We start from the raw sequence: 13047 nt of genomic DNA, 5'->3' as shown, positions 1-13047 counted from the left end.
GACCTGCGATACAATCAAATAGAGTGTATGGGTGAGAAGGAGCAGGAGGGAACAGTCGCAGTCTCAACTCACAAATGGCATGCATCATGTTCAAAGCTGGGGTTTATCATAAACTTCACAGGATCACATGCACTTGTTAAGGCATCATAACGCATGATCAAAAATCACTTGCATCACTGGGAAATAGCTGGTCACCTGCACCTTCAGCAATTATGTAAATTAGAGTTGAGAAGAGCACGAGCATCATGGGTGTGACATGGCCAACCCACATACACATCCGTGAAGCTGCAAACACAGAGGGTGACGCCTCGAACCACATAATGTTTATATTTTCAAGTGAGGAAAAATGTTAATAATGGAAATATCACCCTTACCAGCAGTTGTGGTCAACAACAGCTTGCAGAATGATAGAGTGCCATCCTTTTCGATTGTAGTAGAATGCTGGATCATCCTGTGGGGCAATGATGGGAATATGTGTGCCATCTATGGCACCGGCACACATTGGATAACCACCCCTTCTTTCAAACGCCTCTATAGTCTCCAGAAGATGGTCCCCCAGTCCGCAGCCCAATGAGACATGGTACGAGGTACTTTTTCACCTTGCAGTCACCTGCCTCATCACTGTGAATACAGTGGAGATTCCAACACCAAGAAGCACCCTGATGGAACGATACTCTCCAGAAATGGTAGTGCAAGCCTGAGCTGCGGTTCCAGAAGACTTCAACATTTTGTATTCTTATGCCTCAGATGTGGCCCCAGTATCCCAGCAATGAAATTGAATGTGGCACGAGATAATCATAGATTCTCGCACCACTGGGCATCATTGTATTTTTCAGATACTTGATTCCAGAGATTCCCTGAGGTCTCTCCCTCTTCCACATCCTCTGCTATGTTCAAAATACTTCATTATAGCCAAGCATTTTTTAATGGCGGACTCTCAGCTCTGCCAAACTTTCCTCCTCAAACACATCACAGGTTATAAGCAAGATATCATTAAAAATCTGCATCTTGAGATCTGGAGTTTGCTGCCTTTTAAGACCAGTCATTTTGTACCATCTTGCAGATAAAGAGGCTGATGAGACCTGACTGTCTGGTGATGGATTCACACATCTTCAGGATGTCCAGAGTGATCTCTACTGAATGAAATGGCATCACTTCCTTTTTTTTGCATCCCGCGTCATGCAGGGACTTCCAATTTAACATAGAACAGACCAAACACCGGAAATAGACCCTTGCAAGTGTGAAAGCATTCAGTGTCCCAGATAGGAGTGGTCTAGTGTGAAAGGCCAAAGCCCCCATTCCTATCCCAGGACACTGAACGGCCAATTTAGTGGGATGCAAGTGTGAAAGGGGCTTATGTAAAGCACTTGAAAGAATGAAGCCAAACAATTGGTAAGGTAGTATCTATTCCCGTATGTGCAAGATGAGATTAGCCACAATAATGCATGTGGAATTCTAGATGAATAATCATATCTTTCAGTTGGTTGATCATAGATAAGCATAACTCTTGATTCATTCCTGATTGTTTAGAAAAATAAATAAGGAAATCTTTGGCTAATTTATTGTCATTAAGTAATCTTGGGTAAATCGTGAAATAAAATTCTGTGTAATTACAAAAATGGGAGGACAGAAAAGAACAATTTGAAGCAGAGAGGTGTAATTTTTCCGGAGGATTATAGACTACTATCTCCTTGGCTGGGTGTGTGCAGCTCCAATACTCCAGGAGATTGACACCATCCAGGACAAAACTGCTCCTTGATTGGTACTTCCATAACCATTAACCCTCCATCACGTACATGATGCCTATATTATCTAAATAAAATGCATTGCATTTAATAATTAAAGGCTAGTCAATAGCATCTCCTTAACTAAGGATCTCCATCGCCAAGACCAAAGACATCAGACATTTTGGGACACAGTCACGGTTCCCTCTAAATTATACACTAACCTGATTTGAAAATAGTTCACTGAGTCTTCATTATTGCTGTGTCTAAATCCTGGAATATTCTCTACAACAGCATTCTGAGCTTATTGAATTGATTTGAACTGAATTGTGTTTTGTCACAATTTGCACTTACCTGTGCAAATTTTGATGACTATTATTTGAGCAAGAGGAGTTGGTGAGATCCTATCCATGCATGCACGGCCATTCCTTTACAGTCCAGAAGGGAGAAGCCACTGAACCTAAACGAACTCAATTAAACAAACCAACCTTAACACGAACCTGTGACTGAACATGTTTATTGCCACCAAAACATCTTTATCCATAAACAAGAAAAAAGAGGGGAGGGAGAGGTGGGCACGTTGACTCACCAACTCCTCTTGCTCGAATAATAATCATCAAACTTTGCACAGGTAAGTGCTCATTTAACTCTTCATTATTCTTTGCAATGTACATTGGTTCGCCAACATGAAAGTTTGTAGCTCAGTGGCTTATCCCCTTCGGGTGGTATGACAGACCATAATCAGCTCAATGGATCCCCTTCTCGTGGCCTTGTTCAATCCGCTGCGTGTAGGGTGGCAGCTATGAAACTCAGTCCCTTTGAGGTTAAAGGTTTATTGTAGAACGTATTAAAGGTTCTCTCATTGCTCCATCCTGTCTGGCGAAAGAACTCCCATATAGGGACCTCGGCCCTATTGGCTGCCGAGGTCACTGCCACTCTAGTTGAATGGGACCCAAACTGAGAAATATCCACTCCATCCACTTTCATGACCTCGTGCAACTATCTGGCCGATGTCTGGGGGGTACCCCACTGATGCGATTTCTTATTTAGTCTAATATGTTTTGTATGTACAATGTATCTTTTTAAACAATCCAACACACATAATCTTTCATCTTCCCCATATGGATACAATGAAAATTCTGTCCCTATTCTCCCTTGCCTGTTATGTTTCAAAATATCTGTAACTTGATTGCTTACACAGTCCTCCTCCCAATGGATATATTCGGTATGAATGTGAAACAAAGTTTTGTACCCTCTGGGCCAATGTCAAGGCCACCAGCATTATCAGCTTATGGGACAGGCTATGTAAATCCAAACTGGAAGTTAGTGACAGTAGCCTTAGATAGTCCAAAATAATCTTTATGTCCCAAATTTCCTTATATCGGGGTACCAGAGGACGCATGTGGAACACTCCTTTCATAAATCTTTTGATCAGGGGGTGGTTCAGAGTCCTGGAACGTCAATAAAGCAGCCAACTCACTCTTTGCTGTATTCACTGCACTGTAGCTGGCCCCCTGCACATAGAACATATCGGTTAGAAAACTCTATTTTTCCAATAGAGGCTGACTGTTCATTCAGTCCAATTTCTCCACAGTACCTTTTCCATTTCCCCACATAGGAGGCATACTGTTTCTGAGTACACTTTCTCCAGGATGCCTTGAGGATGTCCAGACTTCTAAGCTGCAGAGCGTTTACGTTGGTCCTCGCTCTCCGATCCTGCAACCTAACAGACTTAAGTGAGTCAATGGATGAGATAATTTGGATTAGCAGACCTCTGTTTTTTGTGAATATTAATGGAGTCCCCACCATAAGCCTAAGGAGTATGGGGAACCAGCATTGGGAAGGCCAATTAGACACTACCAGCAATCCCGAGGCATCATATTCAGGCACTTCGCCACCAAAGGGACGGGGAAATGCATAAAAGTTAAATTTTTACCAGTCTAGAGTAAAGGCGTCAATGGCCTCCGCTTGGGGATCCGGCAGCCAGGACATGAACCTCAGAATCTGGGTATTAAGCCTGGATGCAAGCAACTCGATCTCTGGCATGCCAAAGGTGTCAGCTAGCAGTTTAAAATATTTCTTACCCAGAGTCCATTCAGTGCTCTCATTGAATTTTCTGGACATCAGATCTGCCTGTACGTTAGGTGGCAGTAACCCAAATGCTCCTCTGAATGCACCAGTGCCAAGTCTCAATGGCTAACTTGTTACAGGAAGGAGATTTAAGACCTCCCATATCACTGAGGTAGGCCACAGCTGAAGTGTTATCCATCCCCAGCAGTACATTAATGTCAGCTTCCCTCGCACAGAAAGACTTCAGTGCCAGAAACCCCGCTAGCATTTCCAAATAATTGATGCCTGATTTAGAGGCCTCCCTGAACTCTATGTCTGTCCATCTGCCCCCAGTAGAGACCTTTAGATTCATGGCTCCACAACTTTCGCCAATGGCGTCTGACCTGATCTCCAGGTCCAGCTTTCTGAGCTCTGTCCTTGCGTAAGCCTGCGAGATATGGTCTATCTACCATACCAGGCTGGATCTGGCCTCATTAGTTAGCCTCATGAGCCTGTCAAAATGTCTCATGGCTGCCTTAAGATATTTTGTCCCATTCCAGGAACCTATAATTTAGCAGGCCATGTTGTACTGACGGGAAAGCCATCACCAGTTTCCCAATCAACCTGGCCACCTTTCCTATGGAGGGATGTCACTCTGTCATGAGCCCTCTGCAGGCAGTCCTGATTTTTGCTGCTTTATCCTCTGGCAGGGTAAGTCTCATGTCTTCTGTATCAATAATGAATCCGAGGAATTTTAACCTCTTGGTAGGCACCAACACTGATTTCTCAGGATGTATAAAAAACCCCACTTGGCTTAATAATCTCAAGGTGGCTGCTACTCCCCTTTCTGTTTCCTCAAATGATCTACCCACGATAAGAGTATTGTCTAGGTAACCCATTACCATGTGCCCCTCTTTCCTGAGCTTGGCAAACACCGGCTTCAGCAACTTGGTAAATGCCCTGGGCACCGAGCTCAGCCCATTCAGCAAAGTCTCATACTGCCAAAGCTCTCCCTTCCAGGTAAATTTCAAGATCTTCCTGTGCTGTGGGCAGATCATGAGTGAATAGCATGCGTCTTGCAAATCTATCGAGGCCATGTAATAGCCCTTATGTAACATAGGCAACACAGAATATATGTTATCCATTTTAAAATGCCTGTACAAGACATATTCATTAAGATCCGATAGATCCATTATCACTCTAGTGCCGCCACTTCTTTTGGGTCGTGAGAAGATGTTTGATACAAACTCATGTTTATCATGGCTACAATGTTCAATAACGGTTTTCTTTCTCAATGCCATGATTTCAGCAAGTACAGTCTCCGTCAGTTGCGGTCTGCACATATATGTATAGAGACCTTTTCTCCTGATCAGCGGGGATTTCTGTGGGTCAAATTTGATTTTATACCCCTTCACCATCTGCCGAATAGAAGCATCAGTGGTAATATTACGCCATCTATCATAGAATAGCGTTAATCGACTGTCAACTTTTAAAGTCTTGTAATTATCAAGAGTACTCAACTGTAAATGAATAGCATTCACTTCCTCAACCCGCCTAGTCTGCGGGCTGGTGCATTCTGGGCTCATCTCTATGAAGCACTTTGAGCAGGAAAAATTCTGCTGCTGCTGTCTCCACAGAGAGCATTGCCCTAAAAAAGATCTGCTGGCTGTAGCTACTTGGAGCAGGAAATCGCCTCAGATAACCCACTTAAATTCCCCCGCATACCTGCGATAGGGGTGAAACATAACAGGTTCTCTTGCCTGTGCTCTTGAACCTCTGACCATTGCCAACCGTTGCCTTCTGCTGCTCATTCAAATCTTTCACCTGTTTGCTGAGATTGTCACCAAATAGAAATTTCGATACAGGGTTAGATGGTCTGCACAAATGAGCATATCCTACATTTAGGTCAGGCTTCATCAGCTCCTTCCTGAAAGCATTCAGTTCAGTTTGCATGGGATAAAAGCCCTAGAGCAGGGGTGTCAAACTCAAATTCACAGAGGGCCAAAATTAAAAACTTGGACTAAGTTGTGGGCCAAACTAAATATTTATTGAAAATTTTCAACAACATCTGCATATTTTCTCTTCTTTCAACATATGTAATGTTAAACTTTTTCTTATTAAAATAAATGTTTAATAATAGTTTTGGTTAAACTCTTTCCAGAAGAAGCATTAACAAATGAGAAATAAAATATTCAATAAATAATACTTCTCTATAGCCTTGAAGCTCCTTTTAAATGTTTTTTTTTTCACAAGCCAACAAGTCAAAAAAATAACAACTTGCTTCAATGAAAATCCAATCTTTCAACTATGAACAGTCCAAAGTTAACCAAAGAAAATATTAATCCAAGCTTAGCTTGCTACACTGTGATTTACTCTGATGCACCTGGGTCTAAACCAGATACTTGGCATCTCTTCTTAGATGCAAGTTCATCAAAGTCTGAGGTCAGTTTGCCTCCCACCTGTCTTGAAAGGTCCTGTTTTCTGTCTTTCGTTTGGCCATTTTTCGTAAGGGGTTTATTACATGTGAGTTGGGCGACAGGTCGCAGATGCTAATGAAAGAGAGGAGGTGGGGGCGATTAGCAGGCTGAGGGGCCGGCGCCAACGCATTTGCAAAGCATTCTGGGATTTGTAGTATTAGCTGTGCATGCGCTATACTGGCGTGGCAGCCAGCGGGCCAGCTCTAATACATATTTGATATGATCTTGCAGGCCAAATATAATTATATCATGGGCCAAATTTGGCCTGCGGGCCTGAGTTTGATGTGTGTGCCCTAGAGCATCTTTTTGGGTCTCCAATAAATCATGTGAGAGCATTTGTGCAAATGAAGTGATATGACCCCTGTAGTCTTTGCAATTTCATGCCTTTTGCCCTTGTGAAGACTTTCAAATTGTCCCATATCGCAGGGTTTACCTTAAGGCAGTTAACAGGGCAGGGAGACTTCTTGATGGATTCTTCTAGTACCATCTCCTGAAAAGTATTCAACACCATGTATGTTATAGATCCCGCAATATCATCCTCTAGTGGCTGGCCAATACTCCTCGGTACTTCAAACTTTGCGGCAATAGCCAGTATATTCTGCTCCTGACTGGCCTGAGCAGCGTATGGGAATTTGGGTGACTTGGCCTCTATTACCAGCCCTTCATCATCTTCCCACGTATAGTCATAAATGTCCTCCCCCTGCTCTGATGGCATAGGAAACCTGTTCACCATGGCCATCACCAGTTCCTCCAATTTGTCCAGACGACATAATTTCATCGCCTGTTAAGGCCTCTGCTCTCTGGCAGGCCTTACTTTCAGGCCCCGATCGAGCAGGTGCCCGTTATGCAGAGACCACACCCTTTCTCAGGCTTTTTCTGGTTATTCTCGCCCGTCAAGTGGGCGGCTTCGCTACACGATGTGCTAGGTTTGAATCAGGTCCTACCTGCTCTTGCAACCACTCCACGTACTGAGGTCCAATTGCCTCATGCAGTGGCATAATGGTATCACTGCTTGCTTTTTGAGACCCCGACTTCCACGAAGCCAGGTCAGTGCAGCCAGACTTGGACCCCACCTTCAGTGAATGTAGATCTCTGTTGCCTGATCTCACCCTCAGCGGAGGTAGATCGGCATTGCTGCTATCGTTTTCATACCCCAACTTCAACAACACTAGGTCAGTACAGCCAGGCTTGGCCCCCTCCACTGCCACCTGATCCCACCCCCAATGCAGGTAGATCAGCCTTGCTGCTCCTCAGCTGGGACACTGCACCCCAACAGGCCCGCTGGATTTTTGGTGCTAACGAAGCACTATGGGGTCTCTTCTTGTAGGCCTTCCTCCTCGGGTCCTTGATGCCCTGCCTCTGCCCCAGCCCCTCATCAGGACCCAGGAACCTCCCGCCAGTTGTCCAAGACTTTTTCCAGTACACCTCTGCCTCCAGAGGGCTACCTCGGGGCCTCCCTTTACCGGAACCCAGGAACCTCCCACTGGCAATCCTGAAATTTTTACTGCTCCCCCCCTCCTTCTCTGGAGGGCTCCTTCGGCGTTTTCATTCCATTTTGTGGATTGCTCTCCTGCGATCTCCCTCAGGACTCTGCTCCTGCAGGCCCACTAATTTAGCGTTTTTTTGGGATCACTCTACTGTGATTCCCCACTGATTCAGCGCTTTTGCTCCCGCACCAAAAACACGTGCTGCTCCTTGCAAGTCAACAGATGTAATGGCTGTGCACGCGTGGATGGGATCTCATGTTGGCGAACCAACGTACATTGCAAAGAATAATAAGCTTATGTTATCATTTTGCCTCGAAGATAAATCCTTCATCATTCATTTGAATTTATTACTAAAGGATTTCAGACACTTTCTTTCAACAATTTATCTCTTTTTACCTTTTACCATTTTTGTATTTGGAAAATTATAAGAATTTTCCCCAACTGAAACTGTAGGCAAATTATCTATTATTACATCATGATTTCAGGTGCCCCCCAAAAAAAGTATAAGGAATATGTGACCTTGGTTAATTTAAACTTGATTTCTCTTATTTTCCTTTGGTAAAATTATTATGGTTAGAGTGACAAGGAAACATCGTTAGTGCTCACATTTGTTGCTGGGGTATGTTGTGAGACTGGAAATAAAATTGACATACAAGGTGTATAAACATATAATTTTTCACCATTTCCAACCACACTAAATACAAGCCGATTACCACACACACACACACACACAGTCATGCGCCACTTAACGTCCACGATATGTCCTGTGAAATAGGACGTTATGCGATTTGGACATTGTGCAAACACCATATTATATACTTAGCAAAGCTATATGGGATACTGTAGTGTACCTGTATTGACTAAACAGCCAAGATACTGTACACATACAGTATTATATTTCAGCTAATGTATCTGAAAAAGTAATATATGGGTTAATTAGGTTAATGTTGTACAATACTGTAAACCTTTTATTTGTAAGTAGGGAAGTTCACTCACATTAAAATAACAAAAGTACAGTACTGCACATACATAAGCCAGTAACGTAGGCAATTATGACTATCGACATATGTATTATAGGTTATATATATGTACTGTACCATTATACGTCTGGCAAAGCAATCGCTTTGTATACAAGAGACATGAGATACACATGTCGCGGGTGGGAAACTGTTGCATTCACTATATCCCGTTCAGAGTCAATATTTTAAAGCTCAAACTGTCACCATCAAGGAATAAAGGAAAATTGTAATACTTTATTAAGTTTGGAAATTTGTCAGCCACCCACCTGTTTGCATAAATGTTGTAAATGCATTGAAGCATTTGGAATGCTGGTTATTTGAGGAAAAAAACCTGGTTCAACGTGTTCATGCGTAGTGTAACACTGTGGATAGTTTTAGTCCTTGTTTTAGTAAATCTTTGATAAAAACAATACTGATAATATTTAAGCAAGCTTTTGAAGTGTATTATTAAAATTCTATTGGATCACAGATTACATTTCAAAGTCTTTTTAGAAATTAGACTTACAAAAAGGTTTGTTGCATTACACTTGTGGAATAACAAGTATGGTATGTACTGTATCTATTCTGTTACAAAAAAAGTGTTTGGTCATGCTAGCAGCTGCCCCTCCAGTCGATCTAACGATATATCTGAAGTTACAAACAAAGACTACCAAGGTCTGATCACTGGCATTTGGTGAATGAGTTCTTAGCTTGATTGGAGCTGAAAAATACAGCATCACTCTCAATGCTTTCAAGTCAAGTCACTGTCCATTAATTTACATGCTGAAATAATTTAAAATCCAAGGATATTCCAAGGTAAATCTATTTCAATCTAGTGATTCCATTGAGTCAACCATGGACATGAAGGAATTTTTTTTTAATTTTAAACATGCAGGATAGTATCAGGCCATTTGGGTGCACGAGCCTGTGCCGCCCAATTACAACTAATTACAACCCTCGGTACACTTTGAATAGTGGGAGGAAACTGGAGCCCCACGCAGACATGGGGCGAATGTACAAACTTCTTCCAGACACTCTGGGATTCGAACCCCATTCCCGATCACTGGCGCTGTAATGGCTCTGCACTATCCCCAATGCCAACTATACAAGATATGTATTCAGACAGCATATTTTACTTCCAAAGTTTATTCTATGTTTACTTAAAAAGAGATTCTACAAACTGCAACACATGGAATTCACAGAAATTAAACAATAAGTCAATGTAACAATGTGGTCACAAGGTTTTGATGGGAAACTTCCTAATTGCCATCATTCTGAGCAGGAGAATGTGCGTGGTCAGATGCCAATTATTTTGCTACTTTGCTAAGCAACAATGCAAAATAGATTATCAATGCTCAGGAAAGACATATTTGCGTATATAGAAATGCTTACCCAATTTCACCACTCAAGAAGGGAGGAAATTGGGAACCAACAGAAACATTAGTCACTGGATATTGTCACTCTCCATTGGTTACATGCAGGATAAAGTTCCATTTCTTTTTTTTTCATATCATTGCCAGATGTGTCAAAAATGACTTATTTGGGTGTTGTGGATGAGCACAGCTGATTCATTTCTGAAATTGTGCTTTCAGGATGCAAGGACCAAGGTGAAGTGGTCAATCTACCATACAAATCTTCACCTCATCTGTCTTAAATCAATCATTTGCAATTTCTCACTACTGGTTATCAGAACAGTGAGAATATTTTTGATTAATCTTGTTAAGGGATGTTTTTGATTAGGAAAGTTTATTTCATCTATCCAGACTGATGAGTATCTAGTAGTTAATGTCCCGAACTTGATTAATGTCATTAAAAATAAGTCATGTGAATTGAAGTCAAGCTAGGAACAATCCAAAAAAAATGTCTACCAAACTATTAAACAAAAGTCAGTAGAATTAGAAGTGAAATTCCATTGAAAGTACGTGTACTTTTTCCATCTTTCCCTCAGTTGAATACAGTGTGTGGTTTTGTTGCATTTTGAAATATGAAGGTTATATTTTCTTTTGCTTTTTCAAGATAAGGATCTGGAAAGTATTGAATTTCTCCAGAATAGTGCTTCCAGTGCATTAGTTCTGACATTGAAAGGTTTTCCTTGGAAACAAGCATTTCTGAATTCCAGCCCAGTTGACAAGTTCTAGGAGTCAGAGATTTTTTAGCAGTTTTTGCTGGAAGGACAAAAACAATTAATTCAAATACATTGGCTTCAGGTGCATTGTAAAAACTTTTTCACAACAAATCTGATTGCTAAAATTGCTATAATTCAATTTGATATGAGATGACACCAGCTTTTGGATGCATCATATTATTAAGTTTTCTTTCTGAGATACCTTACAAAACAGAAAGATAGCTAAAGTGGTGTTAGTCAACATTCAGCAGAATTTTTAAAAATGGCTCAAAAGCTAAGGGCATTTGAAAGGAGGAAATTGAAACCTACCACACCAGTTCTAATATATTGTCAATTGTTATTTGATATTGCTCCGTTGAAGCTGCATTATACATTTTCCTTTAGTCAATCTGCTATATAAATTGTTCCAAGATTTCTCAGAATAATGTTCAGATCTTTATCATGGAGCCACATGAGGGCACAGGAGGAGTTAGGGTAAAAGGCATATGTCTCAACTCAGGGCAGTACCCAGCATCTGATCACAGAAAATGAAGCAATTAATGCCATTTGATCCACTCTGCTGTGAGATAAGGTCATGCGTTTCAACTCTTTGTGAGTGGTTTTTAATGTGATGAAGTAACATCCTGGTATTCCCAATATTTTGGGCTTACTTCTTTGGTGCAGGATAGCATAATAATTGTTTTGCATTTTTATTGGGATCTCACCAAAATCTTGTTTTCAAAATTTATCAAGCCTCAATACTTACCCAACAGCTCTCCATTTTTCAAACAACTACAGGAGAGGAGATCATGGGTAAGACAATCAGAATTTTCGACTAATTCAAAAAGATTTTTCAGTTCTTCTAGGGAAAAGCTGGCATGTTCTCTCTTCTTTTTTAGGTCAACCACTGCACCAGACAAACTTTGCTTACTGATTTGCCGCTGAAAAATTTTCTCTTCTATGGTCCCTATAACAGAAAAAAAAGTTACCAAAATATACACCAGTCATTTAAACCATTATAAACTGCTTTTAGCGTCTAGTGATGGAATGTATCAAAGCACACCTTCCAGTGAGGCTGGACCCATTTCAATTCGCTTATAGAAGAAACCATTCCACAGATGATACTATAGCCTTGTCTCTTCACTTCATCCTGACCTATTTGTATACATTTTGGTTGAATAGCACTTTTTATACAGTTTCCCCATTTCATGGCACAATAAAGTTTGGGACATTTGGCTTCACAGGTATTTGTGATTTCTCAGGTATATTTAATTGCATCATTGGTGCAGGTATAAGAGAGTGAAGCTTGTGTGACAGATTATATATTTTATATTGTATATAGATATGTTTTTGAAGGAGATAGATTGTCGGGGTAGTGTAGGTCACAAACAAACACTTCACAAAACAGATCTCCTTTAAAATGCAAGAGCTTTGCTGAGAGTAAGTCACTGAGAGCCTTTGCAAAGACAATAAAACAAGAAGACTCCTTTGCTAAAGAATTTCAAAAGCAAGTGTAAATGGATTATTGTTTTGAAAGCAACAGATGAATGGACTCAGAAGATTTGGTCTGGTGCCACAATCTGTCTGGTTGCAGTTTGCTGTTCTAAGATGGTCATGTGGTTTTGCAAGCAGAGAGAGAAGAGATCAAACAGGCTTTCTCTTGGAGAGAGAGAGAGAGAGAGAGAGAGAACTAGTTTCTGCAATCATGGCAAGCTGGCAGCTTGTTGAAACCCCATTTTGAAAATGGGTTGTGAGTTCCAAGTTCAGCCTGTTGAAAACCCTTGAGGTCTATACAAGAGGAAATGGCTAGCTAGAGTGTTTCACCTGAAATAAGGGAAACAAAAGGAACTCTGTGGTGAACTGCAGAAGAAGAGGTTATTATTTGGAAAACCCTGATGGGGACGGGTTTCTTCGGCAAGACGCTGAAGTGGCTGATCGGAGGGAATCAGTTTGTGTGTGATCAACAAGCAACAAATCTCTCTGAAACTGACAAGAACCTTCCTGAGTGGCAACATTTAAGCACCAGAGCTTGATGAAAATTCATAAATGTTAAATTCTGTGCACAGTATAAGAATTGCCTGATACCAATGAACTTGGAGGAGTGAGAAGTGAGATTGGAGTGTGAATCAAAGAACTTTTCTGAACTTATACACATTACATACACGTGTGCTTAGAGTTAGAAAGGGGTTAAGTTAATATTAATAAGTT

General features: G+C 41.2%; 1 protein-coding gene across 11 annotated transcripts in view; it reads right to left on the bottom strand.

Moving 5' to 3' along the window:
• Positions 1 to 9177: 9177 nt before the first annotated feature.
• Positions 9178 to 13047, bottom strand: part of rad54b (RAD54 homolog B) — a 168767-nt gene continuing 164897 nt past the window's right edge. For 9 of the 11 annotated variants that reach the window (XM_069921887.1, XM_069921886.1, XM_069921883.1 and 6 more), the window contains 2 exons: positions 11606 to 11806; positions 9178 to 10900 (listed from right to left, as the gene is read on the bottom strand). In XM_069921887.1, the coding sequence (XP_069777988.1) occupies positions 10680 to 10900; positions 11606 to 11806 (422 nt within the window). In that variant the 3' untranslated portion in view covers positions 9178 to 10679. Of the gene's footprint in view, positions 10901 to 11605; positions 11807 to 13047 lie in introns of those variants that run through there. The other 2 variants (XM_069921888.1, XM_069921890.1) reach the window with 2 other exon arrangements.

The sequence above is a fragment of the Narcine bancroftii genome, chromosome 2 (genome assembly GCF_036971445.1).
Source record: "Narcine bancroftii isolate sNarBan1 chromosome 2, sNarBan1.hap1, whole genome shotgun sequence".
NCBI classification, from domain to species: Eukaryota; Metazoa; Chordata; class Chondrichthyes; order Torpediniformes; family Narcinidae; genus Narcine; species Narcine bancroftii.
The sequence above is the reverse complement of the archived record's forward strand: the minus strand, read 5'-3'. Positions and strand labels throughout refer to the sequence as shown.